Source organism: Podarcis pityusensis, assembly GCF_964106645.2.
Source record: "Podarcis pityusensis genome assembly, chromosome: 14".
NCBI classification, from domain to species: Eukaryota; Metazoa; Chordata; class Lepidosauria; order Squamata; family Lacertidae; genus Podarcis; species Podarcis pityusensis.
This window is the reverse complement of record NC_138039.1, coordinates 12913111-12933925: the sequence shown is the minus strand read 5'-3', so window position 1 is coordinate 12933925 and position 20815 is coordinate 12913111. Positions and strand designations below refer to the sequence as shown.

At 46.9% G+C, this 20815-nt stretch overlaps 1 protein-coding gene across 6 annotated transcripts in view; it reads left to right on the top strand.

Annotated features, from left to right (window-relative positions):
• PRKAR1B (protein kinase cAMP-dependent type I regulatory subunit beta) overlaps positions 1–20815 on the top strand; it is a 123089-nt gene that overhangs the window by 66281 nt on the left and 35993 nt on the right. For all 6 annotated transcript variants that reach the window (XM_080981187.1, XM_080981186.1, XM_080981185.1 and 3 more), the window contains 2 exons: positions 12273–12333; positions 16255–16376. In XM_080981187.1, the coding sequence (XP_080837313.1) occupies positions 12273–12333; positions 16255–16376 (183 nt within the window). The remainder of the gene's footprint in view (positions 1–12272; positions 12334–16254; positions 16377–20815) is intronic.

Sequence of the window (20815 nt, the reverse complement as noted above, 5' to 3'; positions counted from 1 at the left end):
ATTCTTAAAAGTCACAGAACCCTGGAGTTGAAAAAGGTGAAATGGCCATGAGGACGTTCTAAGCAGGAGTGCCCCCTCATACTCTAGCTGGAGAGGAGGGATTACCAGTGTGGTCATGCAGTGGTTAGAGTGTCAGACTAGGATCTGGGAGACTAGGGAGCCATCGTGGTGTAGTGGTTAAGAACGGTGGACTTGTAATCTGGTGAATTGGGTTCACTTCCCCACTCCTCCACATGCAGCTGCTGGGTGACCTTGGGCCAGTCACACTTCTCTGAAGTCTCTCAGCCTCACTCACCTCACAGAGTGTTTGTTGTGGGGGAGGAAGGGAAAGGAGATTGTTAGCTGCTTTGAGACTCCTTAAGGCAGCGGTTCTCAACCTGTGGGTCCCCAGATGTTGTTGGACTACAACGCCCATCATCCCTGAGCTCTGGCCTTGCTAACTAGGTATGATGGGAGGTGTAGTCCAACAACATCTGGGGACCCACCCCACAGGTTGAGAACCGCTGCCTTAAGGGGAGTGAAAGGCATGATATCAAGTCCAAACTCCTCCTCCTCCTCCTCCTCCTCCTCCTCCTCCTCCTCCTCTTCTTCTTCTTCTGGGTTCAAATCCTCCCTCAGCCATGAATCTCACAGGGTGACCTTGGGCCAGCCACTCACTGTCAGCCTAACCTACCTCACAGGGTTGTTGTGAGGTTTAAATGAGGAGCAGGAGAACCATCTAGGCCACCTTGAGCTCCTTGGAGGAAAAAGTGTGACATCGATGCAAGAGCCAACAAGCAAATAAATAAAATTACACAAAAGAAATGAGTTTAGGGGAGAAATGGCTTCAAGGGTCCCACCGAAAGCATACACAAAACCACAGTCCTCTTTCTGAAGGCTTGTCAGGTCCTAATCTGGTTGGAAGGTAAGTAGGCGAGGACTTGAATTTGCCCATCGCTCATTGGTGCCTGGACAGCCAGCAATGGCCATTTGCCATGATGGTTATGCTTTGCCTCCTCAGCTGGAGGAAGCAATGCTTCTGAATATCAGTTGCTGGGGACCACAGGAGGGGAGAGGGCTCTTGTGGTCAGATCCTGCTTGGATGGGCCATTGGCCTGATCCAGCAAGTTCTCCTTACATTCTTAGGTTCATAGAAGAGTAAGCAAGGCACACAGCACCTCACTTGGTGACAGCCTCCCTCACTATGGTGAGATGTATCTATATTTGAATTAAACCATTTATTTCTACCTTTGCATCCATGCACGTGCAATTCCAATGAGCCCCTTTTTGTCTTCTTGTTTTGGCAATACCTTACTGGCCAACCTAAGCCCAGGGGGTGGGGGGGGGGAGCATATGAAGATGGGCTGAGCTGTACTTACAGATTTCTGAGAGGAGAACTTGGTCTGCCGCCTCTCACGATACCTTCTGAGGTCAAATCTATTTGGCACCCTCTTTTGACAACATGCAGGCGGTTTGGTATCCTTTCCTCACCAGAGTGCATTTGCCAGAGTTCTGTCCACTGTGTGCTTAAAGAAATGACCATTACTTTCCATGGAAAACCATTATTTTTTTTGCACTGACTAAAAGATCACCGAGTCAGGTGGATTTCCCAATCTTTTCCAGTTCAGTCTGTCTAGCCGTGTAGCTTTCATTTAATTTTTTTTAACGTGTTCATCGTTCACCCCTCTCTTTGGGATTCTCACCCTCTAAATATACCTGAAGACTTTCCACTGGCTTCTCTTGTTTGTCCAAAGTTTCCTTGATTGCTGTCCGCCTTGGAAAAGGGCGGCGGAGGGGACGGGACGTGCAAGGTTTAACAGAACGAAAAGCTGCAAAGCTTTAAATGCTTATCCTGCCCCCCATAAATCACTGCTGGATTTTTTAAAGCAATACTTCTGAACTCTGTTTGCCGAGATGTTTCTGGCAATGAGACATCCAGATGGAACATGGGGCCGCAGGTGCAGGAACATCAGAGCCACAGAGATTGAGACTGTCATCTCCCTGGCCAGTTGTGTGATGGTGTGTTTGCAAAGAGAACCCCTAATCGAAATGGCATCAGCTTTTATTTTCCTGATGCCATATCGTGTTGCAAACCCTGGACTCACTTCACTGCCCGTAAATCCCTTTTCGACATTCTTCTTTTCTACTGAATCTTTGTGCCTCTCTTTTTTTTAATGGCCTGGATACCAAAGTTCCAGTTTTCCAAAATGCATCTTATTGATAACCCTGCAGCATATGGTTTATAAGTATCTTATTTTTTTTATGATCTGCTAACACATTCGGTTATTACTTTAAAATAATAATAATAATAATAATAATAATAATAGACTTGTGTTCAGGACTAGTCAGTTTAACAGCATACTGCTCTGCATGTATACTCAAGCATAAGTCCCACTGAGTTAAATGGTACTTGTTCCCTGGAAGGTGTGCAGGATCACAGTCTAAAGAATGGATCACGGTCTAAAGAATGTTCTTCATTCATCACCTGTCTTTTATGCAGTGCATTGATTCATTGAGACATTAAATTTGCACACATTATTATTATTATTATTATTAGCATTTATATCCCACTTTTTTCTCCAAAGAGATCAAGGTGGCATACATGGTTCTCCCTTTCCTCCACAACCACCCTGAGAGGTAGTGACTGGCCCAAGGTAACTCAGCGTGGGCTTCATTGCTGAAAGGGGATTCGAACCCTGGTCTCCTAGGTCCTAGTACAGCACTCTAATCTCATCCACTACTGCCCCAGTACTGTAATATTACTGCATATTATAAGGACAGTGTCAAAATGGTGAGCGTTTCTTGCCAAAATTCGCCCTGTGAAATGGGTTCCTCCATTTTGGCCATAATTTTTACATGGGGGGGGGGAGGGCACTGGAAAAACAAGCTGATGGTGTTTCCGCTTTCAGAGAAAGGCCAGAAAGCATTGAGCCATCACATAGCCAAAGATGATTGGTACATGTTGTTATTGTCAGGAGTTCAGCCTACACTTGAGTAGGAGCCAGGGATAGACACATGCCTGACTGGCATGTTCCCTCCCTCCTGGTCAATCGTTCGGGAGCTTCAAAAGCTTTCTTCTGCCCGAACATCACAGCAACCAATGCCAACAGACACCAGCACACTTAGGGATCCGCAGAGTTTGCACATCATGCGTGACAGACCTCAGCAACTCAGCATTTTGGCTAATCTACTTTATTTACATATAAACACACACGGAGCACTGCAACATGGCTCCCTCTCTAGCATCAGATAGCAAAGAGAAAAAGAACAAAGGACAATAGTCCCACTTCACGGAACACAGTAACACAAACATCCTGTCTCCGTCACTTCCCACTCTGTGAAGTCAAAACATATATCGTCATGTGAAAGACAAAAATCACACAACTGCAATCATGGAGCAGGAATTCTAACAGTTATGACATCATCACCCTAGCCACATGATCCTCAATTGGCTATATAATGTAGCCGTCAAGAAGACAAATCTCTTAAAGAAGAATTTAAGAGGATCAATGAACCAGAACAAAATGGTGCAGAAGACACAGGTTTCAGGAACACTCTTGGATAACTTGTCTGGGGCCCTCAGGCTCCCACTTCTGCGCCAAAAATGTCCATGCACAAAAGTTGTAACTTTGCCCTGCAAATGACCAGAACCTCCATACAGGTACATTTCAGAGATGTGCCTTTCAGAGAAGTATCAGTCTAAACAACAGAAAGCTAGAAAGAGAAGTCACTGTAGAAATAAAGCTACAGGGATAGTCTGAGAACCTGGAGGTTCCTCACTCTTGTCTTATCTCCATGCAAACTCCTCTTCTGCAAACTGAGTTGCATCCACATTTGCAGAAGGTACATATTTGAATTCCACCCTCCCCTCTGAAAATAGTGACAGTCTGGAAGTGCCCTTCAGTGTCAAAAGGTCTTTTCCTCCAGGAAGCAGCTGTAGGTTAGTTTTGTTGTTGTTGTTACAGTTTTATTCTTTCACCCTCCTTCCAAGCTGAATTCCTGCTTTCCCATCTCTGGCCTGCTTTTCCTTTAAACTATTCCAGGCTGTGGTTGTGCAGCCCTGCCTGGCTCCTTGATTACTGCTTCTTAAAATTCTTCTGCGCCCACAGTCATTTTCAGAGAGCAGTAGATGCACCATCTGCCTTTGCTCCCCTCCCCCAGCCCGCCCACCTCCTTCTCCCTTCAAGCCTATCGCCACAAGGCACGCACCTGCCTGGTTTTCCACAGCCGCCAACTTGGGTGCATGCGCCAGTTGAAGTTTCCACCCTGGACGCTGCTGCAGGAGGACATGGATGGATGCACAGTGTCCAGTTTTCCACTTGCTGTCCCACGCTGAGCTGTCAGGCTTTGGCGAGGGCTTGTTGTTAGAACGTCTAGCATTTCCAGGGCTCAGGCATCCTCCAGGATCAGGAGCCAGGTTCATCCGACGGGGAGGTCAGATAAGGGTCAGAGCCGGCCAAGGCAGTTCGCAGCAAACACCCCGGCGAGATAGGCCTGAGCACACACCGTGTGTTTTTTCAGCACTTATCTTACTGAGCCTGTCACTCAGCGAAAGAACATCTGCTTTGCACGAATCTGATCCCTGGCATTTCTGTTTAAAGTAGAGATGGGAAACTGGTGGCCGTCCAGATGTTGTTGGATATCAGCTCCCATCAGCCCTGATGGTCAGGGATGATGGGAGTTGTAGTTTAGCAACAGCCAGAGGGCCACAGAATCTGACACGGCTTGAAACCACGGCGAGCCTAGGCCTGTATTGGCCCTAGACCAAAGGTGGAGAACTCCCCTCACACACCACCCACGGGTCAAACTTTGCAAGTGACCAGTTTTTGCCCACATGGGTTGAAATCAAAGGTGCCTTGGTTTGCAAGTTGTAACCATCAGCTGATTGCCAGGGCTTGCAAAGCACCGTGCCTGGGACTTCACAGGTGCTGACTGTCAGGAGCAAACTCCTGCATCTTTATGTAATCTACACCTGATGCCATGCATGATATCAGTTCTGGTGTAGGATGGCTAGGTGTGACTTGGCCAGGCCAACATATCCTTGTGGGCCCAAACAGAGAGGCCTGCTGGACCTAACAAAGCAAGCTGCCTTCAGTGACCCAGTAGGCCAAAGCCAGCTTTCAGTACCAAACCATGTTCCATCCCTGCTGTCTCCAGGGAAGAGCTGGAGAGCTTCTCAAATAAGGCAATAATGGTCTGCAGGGGTGGCCCAAGGTGTTGCGTCACCTGAGGTGGAATGCCCCACTGCTGTTCCCACAATGTAGGGGGGCAAACTCCATAAGGTCTTCTCCTCAAGAAGCCCTTGAGGAGTTGCCCCCACTGGGTAGGGGGGCAGATCGTTCATAGATTCCCTCACACACCCGCTCAGTGGTGGAGCTATGCACCAGCTTTGCCTATTAGGAGATGATGGTAAAAGCCACACCTCTCAGTGGAAGGGAGATCTGTCTCCTTGCACCTAGAGGCCAGGGAGACCCATGGGAAAGCTGGGTGTTGGAATGGGGGTGCCTCTCCTTGGGAGGTTGCCGCCTCACCCTGCCTTATGGATGTGATGGCACTGATGGTCTAGCTAGATCAGTGGTAGCGGCTCTCCAAGGCTCTCCATAGAGGTCCTTCCAGCAATGCTACTCAAGGTGGTATGGTGTAGTGGTTAGAGTGCTGGACTCAGGTTCAAATTTCCACTCAGCCATGAAACTTTGCTATGTGGCCTTGGGTCAGCTCTCAGCCTAATGTGCTGCACAAGATTGTTGCAAGGATAAAATAATAATAATAGAGAGACATATGCTTACCACCGTGAACTGCTTTGAGGAAAAGCTGTGCTATAAATGTAAATCCATAATCAACAGTCTTGGTGCAGTATATGTGTTCAGTGGGACAATCCTTGAGTGTCAAACAAGTTTAATTATTGTTCCCGGCATCTGGGAACTATAGCTGTGTGGCTAAGGAACCCTCTTGCAGAAGCTTTCCAGAGTTCCTTGCAGGAAGCCATAACACTTAAAAAAAGGTAAAGAAATGAGATGGTTTCTCAGCGCAGGTGGTTATTTCTTTATAAAGCCACCTACGCTTGCTACGTGCTGTATAAAACGTAGAAACAACAGACACCCCTGCCCTCAGGCTTAAGCTCTGAAACGATAAAGACACAATTAAGGACAAAAGAAAAGAAAAGTGCAAGGGGAAGGAGGATCAGACTGGGAAGGCCAAGGTGAGCAGCTGTCAGAAGAGGGCAAGGGTTGGGTCCCTCTCCTCAGTGCTGAGGCAGAAGGACCAAGTGGCAGTTGGATGAGGCAGGCCAGTAGAAAGGGCCTCGATCCGTCTCCCTCAGCTTAGCTGCTGCTGAAGTCCTGTGATACTCATCCTACAAAGGCAGCATCTTCTGTCCTGGTCGTATGTCCAGCTCTCCACATTTCCACATCAGTTTGATATTTTTTTTAAATTCACCCCCATTTTTGTGTTAGTTTCTCCTAATATACACATGGGTTGTCCAGTCCAGCCCCCTGCAATGCAAAAATCACAGCTAAAGAATCCCTGACAGATGGCCATCCAACCTCTGCTTAAAAACCTCTAGGGAAAGAGAGTCCTTTACCTTCTAAGGGGGTCCACTCCACCGTCAAACAGCTTTTTGCCCTCAGAAAGCTCTTCCTAATGTTGAGTCCGAATCTCCTGGCTTATAATTTGAATCCATTGGTTCGGATCTTACCCTTTGGAGCAGCAGAAAACAAGCTTGCTCCATCTTCCATGTGGCAACCCTTCCGATATTTGAAGGTGGTTATCTTATCTCTTCTCAGTCTTCTCTTATCCAGGCTAAACACACTCAGCTCCCTCAACAGCTCAGTTTCCAGACCTTTTATCATCTCAGTCGCCCTTCTCTGCACATGTTCCAACTTGTCAACATCCTTCTTAAACACATTTTTGCAAAGCGATGTTCACTAATATAATGCACTTTTGTGGGTTATTTTCACTAATATATGCATTTTAACGCACAGTTTCACTCTAATACAGCCTTTCTCGACCTTCCATCCCCAGATGTTGTTGGACTACAACTCCCATCATCCCTAACTATCAAGACCAGCGGTCAGGGGATGATGGGAGTTGTAGTCCAACAACAGCTGGGGAGCCAAGATTGAGAAAGGCTGTGCTGGTATATATGTACAGTGGTACCTCGGGTTAAGAACTTAATTCGTTCTGGAGGTCTGTTCTTAACCTGAAACTGTTCTTAACCTGAGGTACCACTTTAGCTAATGGGGCCTCCTGCCGTCGTCGCCGTGCGAGTTCTGTTCTCGTCCTGAAGCAAAGTTCTTAACCCGAGGTACTACTTCTGGGTTAGTGGAGTCTGTAACCTGAAGCGTCTGTAACCTGAAGCGCCTGTTACCCGAGGTACCACTGTATATTTATACACATTTCTTGGCTGGAGAACTACATTGCAAAATTCAGAGGAACGTGAATTTCAAAGTATAGCCATGTTTCGGTTCAGGTATTGTTTCAGCATTCACATTTCACTGTGAACTGAACCGAATTTCTTCCCCACCTCCATCCCTGAATTGATGCCTTTTTGGCAGGGTTGGTATCAGATTATTTGTTGCCTGAAGCGAAGCAGCCAATATACACACCTCCCCCCCAATCACAAATCCAGGTGATTGGTACGTACCCAAGTCCAGCCAACTTATTTTGGCACCTGAATGCAGAAACTCCTCCAGGGGCCTCTCCCACCTCCCTGGCACAAATAATAAATTAGATGACTAACAAATTGCTGCCCTTTCATGACACCCAGAATCGGGTGCCTCTGAGGCTACCGCTTCACCTTGCCTGAGGGGTAAGACTGCTGGCTGAATAAAGGTCATCGCTTGGAGAAGGAGCTTACTGTCGGCATAGAGAAGGATGCCCTCTGCTTGCTCCTTGTAGCCACTGTCCACTTCCTTGTCTCCTCTCTTAGTTTATCAGCACCCTTTCCTCGCAAGGAAGATGAGGCAGGTGCCCTTTCCCCCTTTGCTATAAGCAAACATCACAGTGTTTGTTTACGGCTTAGCCGCCCAGCCCAGCTTCTGCTTCTCCGGTCCTTGATAGATTAACATGTCAGCCCTCTGCTAAGTCTTTTTTTGTGGCCTCCTCTAAGTGTGGGGCTGGCAGGTGCGGAGCCACAGAAGAGGAAGACAGGAAGTGATTTGGTACAGCTCGGCATTAAGTCTGCAAGCTTGAACTGGCTAATTGGTGTGATAAATCGGTTAAAGCGTTGATTGCAGATCTGAAAAGCCTTGCAGTTAAACAGGGGAGCTGTGCACAGTGGGGCGTGGATCGCTCTGAGGCTGCTTCCCAGCAGCTGGAAGGAAAGGAGGGTGGAGCCCCCCACTGCCTGGAGAGTGTCCCCCTCCGAAACAAAGTCCCCCTGGATGAAATGGGCCATGCAGCCCAGTCTTGTGCATCTTTGCTGGGAAGTTAGCCGCAACGAGTTCCACTAAACCCGCATCCAAAGAGAGGGTGGTCATTTACACATAATAATAAAACCAAAACAGAATACCTGCATGTGTATTTGCATATGTTAATTTATATGTATTGGTGCAAATTTAGAAATCGTTATTATAATTTTAGATGGGAATTCACCATGGTGGGGAGGACTGGGGTAGCTGAGTCAGTAGAGCAGGAGACTCTTACTCTCAGGGTTGTGTGTTCGAGCCCCACTTTGGGCAAAAGGTTCCTGTGTTGCAGGGGTTGGAACCAGGCAGAGGGCCTTCTCAGTAGTGGCGCCCGCCCTGTGGAACACCCTCCCACCAGATGTCAAAGAGAAGAACAACTACCAGACTTTTAGAAGACATCTGAAGGCAGCCCTGTTTAGGGAAGCTTTTAATGTTTGTTGCATTACTGTATTTTAATATTTTGTTGGAAGCCACCCAGAGTGGCTGGGGAAGCAGATGGGCGGGGTATAAATAATAAATTATTATTATTATTATTGGACTTAGATGACTCTCGTGGACCCTTCCAACTCTATGACTATGTCCAGGTGACCTGTGTGCCTGTTCAGGCCCCTTAAGCAACATAATAACATGAGAAGATCCTGCTGGATCAGGCGGATGGCCCATCTGGTCCAGTATCCTGTTCTTACAATATCCAGTCAGATACCTCTGGGAAACCTTCACACAGGAGCTGAACACAAAAGCACTCTCAGCTCCTGAGGTTCCCAGCAGCTGGTATTCAGAAGCATTGCTTCCTCCAGCGGTGGAGGCAGAGCATAGCCATCATGGCTAATAGCCCAACTGCGGCTGGGAAATTTCGTGGGCGCTGTTGCTCTCCCTCCTTAGCATTCTTCATCTTTGAGCTGGGAGGCCTTTCAAACAGAGGGCAGTGCTGTGGCTACCCTTTAAACAGAGAGCTTATCTTAGGCAAAGCAGGGCACAAGACCACCTACTCCCAAGTGTAATGATGATGATGATGATGATAATAATAATAATAATAATAATTTATTTATACCCCGCCCATCTGGCTGAGTTTCCCCAGCCACTCTGGGCAGCTCCCAATCAAATGTTAAAAACAGTACAGCATTAAATATTAAAAACTTCCCTAAACAGGGCTGCCTTCAGATGTCTTTTAAAGATAGGATAGCTGCTTATTTCCTTCACATCTGAAGGGAGGGTGTTCCACAGGGTGGGCGCCACTACCGAGAAGGCCCTCTGTCTGGTTCCCTGTAACCTCACTTCTTGCAATGAGAGAAACACCAGAAGGCCCTCGCCGCTGAATCTCAGTGTCCGGGCTGAACGACACATATTTATTTATGTATCAGATCTTAATACCCAGTTGTACATTATGAGGGCAGGTTACAAAAATTCAGAATGAAAAGCAACTGGTACGTAGGACTGCAACCTTAGGAGTTGCTGCCTTTCTCTAGATTTCATCCATCCATCTTAATTCACAGCCCTTTACGTACTCCAGGGCACATGCAGAACTCCTGTACGAACAGGTTTCTCTATTCACTCCAGTGGAGAGGGAAGCTCTCTGCATGTGTCCCTGTGTGTGTCCATAATTTCCCCCTTTCACTATATCACTATAGACTCCCTTATATCCTGTGCTTCCGCCCCCCCCCCCCGGGAGACAGAGACATATATAAGATAGGAAACCAGGCGATGAGCTCCATTCTCAATCAGGCCTTTGGGGACCCAGCACTGTCACTTGAATAGCTTCCTCTTGTTTTAATTACAGGCTTGCTTAACTTTTAGAGGATAACGAGGCAGTTTAATCGAGCGATTAACAGATAGATGCTTCTGCTTAGCCTTTCTTGTTGAGAAGAAAGAAAAGAGTAATGGGCCCAGATTCGCCCAGCTTGGTTTCATTTGGTCTGTGTGGTGAGAAAGCTGGCGGAGCTCCACCAGGCATTAATTTGACACCCCCTTTTGCTTTTCCTTCTTGGGGGCTTAACTGATCCCAGGTAGAGCTGCAAAAGAACTTTCTCCTTAGGCTGTTTGCTTTGGCAGCTCTGAAGTTTTGGAGGAGCAGGGAGACAGCAGCAGAAGCAATCTGAAACAAGTTGTGCAGCACAGGGAAGGGCGTGGCTCAGAAGCAGGACATTTGTCTTGCATGCAGAAGGTTCCTGCTTCAATCCCTGGCACCTCCAGGTAGAGCTGGGAATGTCCCCTGCCTGAAACTCTGGACATTCCCTAGTCAGTGTAGCCCATGGGTAGGCAAACTAAGGCCCAGGGACCGAATCCAGCCCAATTGCCTTCTAAATCCAGCCCGTGGACGGTCCAGGAATCAGCGTGTTTTTATATGAGTAGAATGTGTACTTTTATTTTAAATGCATCTCTGGGTTATTTTTGGGGCATAGGAATTCGTTCACCCCCCAAAAAAAGAATATAGTCCAGCCCCCCCACAAGGTCTGAGGGACAGTGGACCGGCCCCCTGCTGAAACAGTTTGCTGACCCCTGGTAGACCATATTGAGCCAGGTGAACCCAGTGGCCCTGTCTTCCTAAGGGTGGGGAACCAATGACCCTCCAGTTATTGCTGGACTCCAACTCCCATCAACCCCAGCCAGCGTTTTATTTATTTATTGCATTTGTACACCACCTTTATCATCCAAGGAGCTCAAGGTGGTACACACCTCCTCCCCATTCCATCTTCACAAGAACCCTGTGAGGTAGGTTAGGCTGAGAGGCGGTGAGTGGCCCAAGGTCACCCAGTGAGGTTCATGGCTGAGTGGGGATTCGAACCCCGGTCTCCCAGGTCCTAACCCAACACTCTCACCATTACGCCACTCTGGCCAATGATCAGAGATTATGGGAGTTGGAATTTCTAGAGCAGGGGTCAGCAAACTTTTTCAGCAGGGGGCTGGTCCACTGTCCCTCAAACCTTGTTGGGGGCCGGACTATATTGTGAAGGGGAAAGAAATGATGCAAGAGCACCACGAGCCCCGGTGGCTGCTTATCTGTGTCTTGTGAGCGGCAGGGGCTGGCAGTGGCGGGGGTGGCAGGATGATGAGCGGCACTCGAAAGGGCTCTGGAGAGGGGCTGCTTAAAATGGCAGCCGCTCGAGTGCTGCTGCTGCTTGCACCACCAAGGCCCAGCCCCCTCCCTCCTCTAGGCAGGGCAGGGAGAAGCCAGGAGGGAGGGAGGGAGGAAGCGGCACCACTGCTATGTGAGGGAGAGGGAAAGAACGCACGCGCTGGCGATCCACGCGGTGGCTCCCGGTCCATCCGTGGGCCAGATCCAGAAGGCAATTGGGCCTGATCCAGCCTGCGGGCCTTAGTTTGCCTACCCATGTTCTAGAGCAGCAGTTCTCAACCTGTGGGTCCCCAGATGTTGTTGGACTGCAACTCCCATCATCCCTGAGCTCTGGTCTTGCTACCTAGGGGTGATGGGAGTTGTAGTTCAACAACATCTGGGGACCCACAGGTTGAGAAAGGCTGTTCTAGAGGGTCACAGGTTTCCCCACCTCTGGGGTGGCGGATAGAGTATTGTATTTAGTTTTGGGAGTCCCGGAGTTCACATGCTGTAACAGGAATCCTGTGGACTAAATATTGGTTCAGAGGCACTTTGATACTTCTCAGGCACAGCTCATGCACAAATATGCGATATACCGAAAACTACAGCAATAACAGCAGACAACTTAAACAACAACAAATGCTACAAAAAGGCCCAGTTACATAGCACCTGCTTCAGCACTGAGCAATGACCCTTCCTCTACTTCCAACAGGAGACAACTTCTGGCTGGCCACTGCTGGAGATACAGACTGCTAGACAGCAGGGACTTTTTTCTCCAATTCCTACAAGGCAATGCTTATTGGCTTCACTTACTCCCTTTTCTCATTCTCTTTCAGGGCAGCACCCTGAGGAAGCGGAAGATGTACGAAGAATTCCTCAGCAAGGTCTCCATTTTGGGTGTGTTGCCTTTCCTTTCCTTTTGGATATTGTTGCACCGATGAAAGATATACGGTGCTCGAGCGGTAAAAAAAACCATCAAGGAAATACGCAGAAAGCCTCTGTGCACATGTATAAAGCCTGGTCTACACAACGCAGCAAATTAAGGTTGTAAGAACAGACTGCAGGTGGGAGATTCATCTTTAAAAAGAAAAGAGGAAATCTCCCATATGTAAAATTACTCCCAGCAATTCAAAAACAACCACAGCTGGCAGTGGGCTTAGTTAGAGCATTTCTCCCTGATGAGCCGGACATTTTCTGTCTTGTTTTTGTGGGAGGGTTTTTAATATAGAGGAGCCTCCCAAAATGTTTTTTTCTCCCACCCACACAGTCTGAAGTGGCGCAGTCCTTTCTGCCATTGCCCTTGCATGGGGTTCGCTGTAGCCCAATGGTTCCCAAACTCAATATTCTGCAGATCATTGGGAAATTGCTTAGGATCTTGGCAGACCACCTGTTGACATTTCTGCCAGTTCATAGCAATTGAAATGCACTACAGTGGTACCTCGGGTTAAGGACTTAATTCGTTCTGGAGGTCCGTACTTAACCTGAAACTGTTCTTAACCTGAAGCACCACTTTAGCTAATGGGGCCTCCTGCTGCTGCCGCACCGCCGGAGCACGATTTCTGTTCTCATCCTGAAGCAAAGTTCTTAACCTGAAGCACTATTTCTGGGTTAGCGGAGTCTGTAACCTGAAGCGTATGTAACCCAGGTACCACTGTATCTAGCTACTGTATGGTGTGTCCCCCCCCCCCCCAATTCTGCTGCTGCTGCTGCTGTTGTTATTGTTGTTACGTTTATATCCTGTCTTTCCTCTGAGGAGCAAAAGCTGTTGTTCATAATTCTGCTCTGCTCCATTTTTATCCTCACGACAACCCCATGCGGTAGGTTAGGCTGAGTGACGGTGCCTGGCCCAAGATCACCCAGTGAGGAAGAGGAGGAAGCTGTAAACAGGATGCAACCTAAGATGTATCAGTGTAAACAACCAAGAGGTAGAGAGAGAAGTCGGCATAGATTTAAAGGTAGAGGGATAGTTTGGGAACATGGAGAACTCTCACTTTTGTCGGCATTAGCTTCGTGTAGACCCCTCTGTTGCAAGGTGAGTTGCAACCGACAGCTAAAGCAACAGATGCAACTCTTTCCTTTGTACAGTAGGCTACATTCCAGCCATTTATAAGCAAGAGGTTTACACACACACACACACACACACACACACACACACACACATTCTCCATCCAGGCAAGCAAGAGGCATTAGCACAGGACACATTCCAGGCAAAAAGGTGTGTAAGGGGTGTGGCTTGCAGTGAGTCCCCAAGGGCCAGGCACAAAGGTCTGGAAAGCCTCACTTAGTCTCTGGACTGAAATTCCTCACCCCTGATCTAGACAAACTGGCAGCATAACTCTTATCCCAAGGATATTAGACAGGAGTCTTTGCTAGCCCCTCCTGGGGGACTGGACCTAGGACCCGTTGCATGCAGATAAAATAATTTGCCACGGGCTGGTTCACAGGTGTACTGGAGTGGGAGAGGATGGCCACCCAGCTGCCAGCGGTCGCAAACGCATTTGTTACTTTTAATGAAATGTTGGCAACAACAACACTGATTTAATACCAAGTCTTCACCTTAGCATCTTCTTGGCAGAGATAAGAGAGAGACAGGACTCCTGGCATGGGCAGCCATAATTTTCCTCTTCTCCCATGCCTACCACAGCAGGGTTTTGTATGTGTACAACGCTTCCTGGAATAGTTGAGCAGTCATTCTCCCCCCACACCCCCGCTCCCTGATAATCCTTGCAATCATTTCTCATTTGGGCAGTCAGAAAATGCAGGGAGTGTGGAGAGATATGATTGTGCCATAAACTATTAGGTTTCCCAGTTGACAGGTGAGAAATGTCCCCCCCCCCCCGACTAGATGAAAGCAGTTCTTAATATTGCTTGTATGTTTAGTCGGAATCCTCTTTCTTGTAACTTGAAGCCATTGGTTCAGGACCTGGCCTCCAGAGCAGGAGAAAACAAGCTTCCTCCATCTTCCATGCGACAGCCCTCTGGCTTGGTAAAAGGCGGCTTCAAGGTGTTCATATGCCTTCATGTATTGAGCGCACCATTTGAAGGGCTCTCAGAGGACAGCCCTTAATTGGAGGACTGTGGTCCAAGTCTGGATTAAAGATAGATAACTCATTGACATTGCTCATCAACAGGGAACAGGATGAGTGGGCATGCAAGTCTCCTTGACACAGCCAGCCCCACTATGATTAAATGTATTGAATTTCTATTCAAATTGGAGTAATGATTTTTAAAATGGCACCTACACATTAAAAAATAAACTATACAAACTTTATGCAAACCTGCACCCACTTTTCAGCCTCGTTTCTTTTTTTTTTTGCCCTACCAGTAGGCAGAGTGGAGCAGCTGCCCCAGGCAGCATCATTGGCACCTTACCTGTAAAAGGAAGCATTTGGTCCATAACCATGGGGCGGCGGGCAATAGGACCCTGGCTGGCTCAGATCTAACTCTGGATTTTCAGCTTTTATTTAAAGCAACAACAAAGCACGAAAGCATGCATCTTCCAAATTATTTACAGTATAAAACCTGCTCCCACCTCCTAAGATTCTGGAATCACTCGGTCACCAGAGCCTCGTTTTTGGATGCCATCACGTTGAATTTAATATTATTCAGATGTAATAGCATTAAATAACTCCCACCATATCAGATTACCTGTATTTCACTCTCTGTAAGTTTAGGCCCCCACACTGCTAAAATTTCTGGCTGCAGGCTTGAAGAGGCTGCTAGCAGGTGGTCCAAGTTGTTTCTCACCTTCAGCCTTAACAGGTATAAGAAGGGACCTGCTGGATCAGATCAGGGGCCAATCTGGTCCAACATCCTGCTCCCAAAGTGGCCAGTCACGTGCCTCTGGAAAGCCACCAAACAAAGGGAAATAGCTGTCTTTCACTGTTGTTTCCCAGAGACTAGGGAAACATCTTTGTACCTCTGCTGAGTTCGCCCCTCTTCTCTACTGTAACCTTCCCTGAATCTGTATCTCTCCTGAATCCTGCCTACTGCCTGCTGTCCCCTGTTAGGTGCCCTTTATATTTCCAATCCTCACTGACTCCTCAGCCTCCCAATCCTATTACACCGCCAACAACATCCTGGTTTGCACCCTGCAACATGCCTATTAGACAATAGCCCTTTACCATTTTTGCTTGGGGAGGGGAAATGCACTTGAACTTCTTATTGCATCACAAAAAGGAGAACTTGCAATTACCCTTGCGATGCTTAGCGAAAGGTCTGGGATATCATCCGTTCCAGACTGCCAGAAAGGACCTGCATTGCAGTGATAATTTTAAGAGTGCCAGTTATGGCAAATCAGAGTGAGCAATGGAAAGGTCCCAGCACCTGCACTTGTAAGAGGCAAATTAAATTCATTTATTATTTTAAGTGCAAATGCAAAGGGCAAAATTTCGTTAAACGTAGAGTTGCACAACCCTGTGTAATTTATCCACCATTTTGACGGAAGGACATGGGCAGGGTGAAATGGGTTTTGATTGGTGCTTAGGGTTGCCATAAGTCCAGAATTTCCCTGACATAGTTGGAATACTGCAGTTGGAAGCAGTGCCCAGGTGGAAATCACTGAAATGTCAGTGAAAATCCGGACATATGGCAACCAATGTCTGAAGTCTAGATTTTGGTGAATTCCCTTAAAAATAGCTTAAAAACTTCAAAAAGCTCAACTTTGGGCAAAACCAAAAAAAGAAAGAAAAAGGCTCAACAACTTTTGTGTCTGGATTGGTTCTTGTAGAAAAGGTCTGTTAAACTTTTAGAGGCAAACCACCACAAATAAAACAGGCGCACTGAGAAAATCCCACCTTGTGTTCTTCTATGTTTCAGAATCTCTCGACAAATGGGAGCGGTTGACTGTGGCAGATGCTCTAGAACCCGTCCAGTTTGAAGACGGAGAAAAGATAGTTGTTCAGGGAGAGCCAGGAGATGACTTTTTCATCATCACAGAGGTAAGCCTGGCTTTCTAACCTGGCACAATTCCCGAAAGTGTTTATAACTATCAAGTGACTGCGTTGCATCGGCTCTGATTACTGGGACCGTGGGTAAGATTCCAAGATGAGAACTGCAAGGAGGCCTTGTGCAAGCGAACATTAGAGTATGTGAGCCGGTTTTGCAAACTGAGCGCATGGATCGATGTGCTGTGGATAAAAGCAAAAGCAACTGTTTTGCAAATAATTCTGGGTGCAGATTTAACTGGTGTTGTGTGTGTTGGCACCCGTCAGTCTTGGGAGACAGTGGAGGAGCCCGCCTTTGGGGGTGAAGTCAAACTGCTGGGATTCTGCAGCATCTGCTGTGGCTGTAGAGACCAACACGGGAGAGACATGTTTTGTTGCAGCTGGGGCACATGAAGGCGTCCGGTTGTGCTGATGCAGATGCACCATGGTGTGCGCTCCTTTCAGTCGTCATTCCTCCTCTGGTCACTGCCATGGATGCAAAACATGACTTTCTGTCTTTCTACTTCCTTGGGGTGTATGCTTCCTTTGGGAGCCTTGAGTTAGTTCATTTTGTCTAAACATTTTGCATACTGCCCTTTGCCAGTAGGCCCCAGAGCAATTTACAGTGGTGCCTCGCAAGACGAAATTAATCCGTTCCGCGAGAGTCTTCGTCTAGCGGTTTTTTCATCTTGCGAAGCAACCCTATTAGCGGCTTAACGGATTAGCGCTATTAGCGGTTTAGCGGCTATTAAAGGCTTAAAGGCTTAGCGGATTAGCTGCTAAAAGGCTATTAAAGGCTATTAAAGGCTTAGCAGGTTAGATAAAGGGGGCGAAAAGCGAAAAAAAAATCTCAAGACTTGCAAGACATTTTCGTCTTGCGAAGCAAGCCCATAGGGAAATTCGTCCTGCGAAGCAACTCAAAAACGGAAAACCCTTTCGTCTAGCGGGTTTTCCGTCTTGCGAGGCATTCGTCTTGCGGGGCACCACTGTACATCCATAAAAACATGAAACAGTACAATGGGGGGAGGGAAATGCATCAAAATGAAAAGAATTCCATACCTCCAACACACAGGGAAGAAAGGCGGGGGGGATGCAACATTAAAATATTCGCCAGGTCTATAAAAGCCCAAACCAGGAATTCTTCCCCTTACCCCTCCTCCAAAAGCCTGCCCATAGAGATGCCGACCTGTTTTCTAGAATACAATGGAACCTCAGTTTTTGAGCATCTCTGGAGCTGAACGATTCAGAACCCGAACGCAAAAACCCGGAAGTGAATGCTTCCGTTTTCAAACGCGCCTCAGAAGTCAAACGGCTTCCGAGGCATGTTTCTCCATTTTCTCAATGGAATTTGCTGACCACCCATTGCTCCTTAGTTGTCGAACGTTTCAGAAGTCAAACGGTCTTCCAGAACAGATTACGTTTGAAAACTGTTAAGTTCCGCATTACGTTTGAGCTTTTGCACAATGTAAAAGCCACTTCTGGAACAATCATGGAATACAGTGCTCATTTCCATGCTTTTTGCTTCCAGAAAAAAATCCATTTGCAAATAATATGGGAATCAGTGCTATACTTGTGCTATTATCACACTATTGTTCCAGAAGCAGCTTCTAACATCGTGTGAAAGCTCAGCTTTAATGTGGAAATTAAAAGTTAGGGAAGTGTTGTTTATTTTTAATTGAGATTTTACAACAAATTTTAGCATGATCAAAATTCAAATTACAGTGGTGCCCCGCAAGACGAATGCCTCGCAAGACGGAAAACCCGCTAGACGAAAGGGTTTTCCGTTTTTGAGTTGCTTCGCAGGACGAATTTCCCTATGGGCTTGCTTCGCAAGACGAAAATGTCTTGCAAGACTTGAGATTTTTTTTTCGCTTTTCGCCCCCTTTATCTAACCTGCTAAGCCTTTAATAGCCTTTAATAGCCTTTTAGCAGCTAATCCGCTAAGCCTTTAAGCCTTTAATAGCCGCTAAACCGCTAATAGCGCTAATCCGTTAAGCCGCTAATAGGGTTGCTTCGCAAGACGAAAAAACTGCTAGACGAAGACTCTCGCGGAACGGATTAATTTCGTCTTGCGAGGCACCACTGTACATTTTATATTTTCAGTTAACACACACACACACACACACACACACGACTTCCCCCAACTTCCCTTTCTAGTTTATTACATATTCATTTCTTTGGCATTAAGGAAGTGTTGTGAAAGTGGAATAACCCGCCACGTGAATGCAGCCACTGAGAAATACTTCGCAGCCCAGTTGCCACTCTTTCCCAGAACTGCAATTCCCAGAGAGAGAGAGAGAGAGAAAGAAAGTATATGAGTGTTAAACTGCTTCAGGTCTGTAGCATAGATTTATTCAGCAACTCTGCAGTCCTGAACTTTTGGTTCTCATCACAGTTTGGGGCCGCAATTTAAAACCTCGTTTCATGGGGATTTACAGCCATAACAGACCTGGAGAAGTTAGCACTCTGTGCCGAAACAGCAGGGAGTTGCCTGCCTCCCACTTATCTCTATACCGCCCCCCTGCTGTTTCTAAGCGGTGTGCTGGGTTGAAACACAGGTGTGAGCTGTATCCGTGTGTAGGGTGTGTGTGTGTGAAGTGGGGGGCTGAGAAAGAATTCCGAAATAAGGGAGCACATCTATGCGATAATATTCTTTTGGCTAAATTAATAATGTTGCATTTGGTTTTGCTGGATTGTATCCTGCCCGATTGTTGTTGTTTTCTTTGCATATTTTATTTCTTTGCTTTTCTGATAACATTCCACGTCCGTAAAGCATAAACAAAAACGATACAACAAAGAAAAATATTTCCTTTCAAAGATTTGAAATAATCGACAAAAAATCAGAAAACGTGGGAGGGGATGAGTTTCCCCCATCTCTGCCTTAGGTTGACTTGTGGTGAGGGGATTGGCTCATTCATTGGGTCTGAGAGTCTTATTCAAGACAGGTAAAATATTTCCCCCTGCTCTCCTGGGTTTCTGGATTCCCCATGGCCTGACACACACACACTTATTCAACAGTGTGTGATCGAAGTCACCTGTGTGCCCTACAAGTGCCTCTCCGCTCTCGTCCTGAAGCACCTGTCCTCAGCATCGCCAGTTAAAAGGATCAGGTGCAGTTTGGTTCAATGCGCGGAAACGTGTTTTCAAAGTGAAAATGCATACAAAAACGTGTATTTTAGGAGAAAAGGCACAGAAATAAAACATATTTTTAGGGGAATGCATTCAGAATGTGCATTTTAGGGGAATGTGCACCTAATTTAAATGCATGATTTAAATGGGATGGAACAGATCTCAGACTGAATGCATTCAAAACACTGAACAAAATATACAGGTTGTTGTGTGCACCTCTGTTGGACACTTGCTGCATATTGGGCTATGTAAACAAATAATCTGACCTTAGTATACGGAAGTTTCCTATGTTCCCAGTGTGTAACAGGTTTGCAGTTTGATCTGTGAAAACTAGTGAACAAAGGCTGGGGGGGGGGGAGTATTTTAAAAACCTCCTGTCAGTTCTCCCCTCCCCCTCCCTTGTCTTCCTTCAGACATTTTTGAGATCTTGTTTCCCACCCTGCTTTTTCACACAACAACATCAGGCTTTCCCAGCCTGGGCAGATGTGGAATGCATCTGCTGGATTTTCAAGGTCATGGAATTATCCCATTTGAGATTCCTGGCACTGAGGTGCAGAACCTTAAGCGCCGTGCAACGCTTGTTGCCATAAAGAATTATATTTTGGCAAGTGAACCTCGTAACAGATGCACAGTCCCCAAAAAAACAAAAAACAAATTTGCAGCCATATCATAAACTATCACCACTGTGTGTGTGTGTGTGTGTGTGTGTGTACACAACACTCAGGAGATTTTTGCCTTTCTGATTTCATTGGTATGTGTGCTTTTAAGGTATTTGTTTTCAAGAGTCAGGCTATATATTTAGCTGGGTCTTGCTAGTTTTCCAGTTCGGCTATAAAGCAACCCCATATATAATGTTAGTGAACAGTGGGTGGGGCAGTGAGGTGGGACAGATTCAAACAGCCGATGTCTCCACCCTGCCATAAAGCAATCTCCATCCTCCCTGCAGAGAAACAGCTGTCTGAAGAGCTGTTGTTCATGGACCCAACACATGTTGCTTTAGTTATGCAGGTCTGGTGTAGCGGCTATCACACAGGTGATTTTCCTCCCCTGCCCTTAGGAAATGGAAGCAGAAGCGGTCCCCTGCTTTTCATGCAGACGGTCACAGTTCTAGTCCCCAGCACGAACTGTTGAAAAGGATATTGATAAGCACAACTGGGACATATTTCTGCTTGAGATCCTGAAGCGGTCAGAGTAGACAGTTGTGAATTTGGTTGGACGCAAGAGTCTGGCTCAGAGTGAAGCATCTTCATGTCTTCTTCCCTCCACCTGGGGGAATCCCATGGCATCGAGAAAGGGAAGGGGTTGCCCTCAGCCTTGGCAGACGT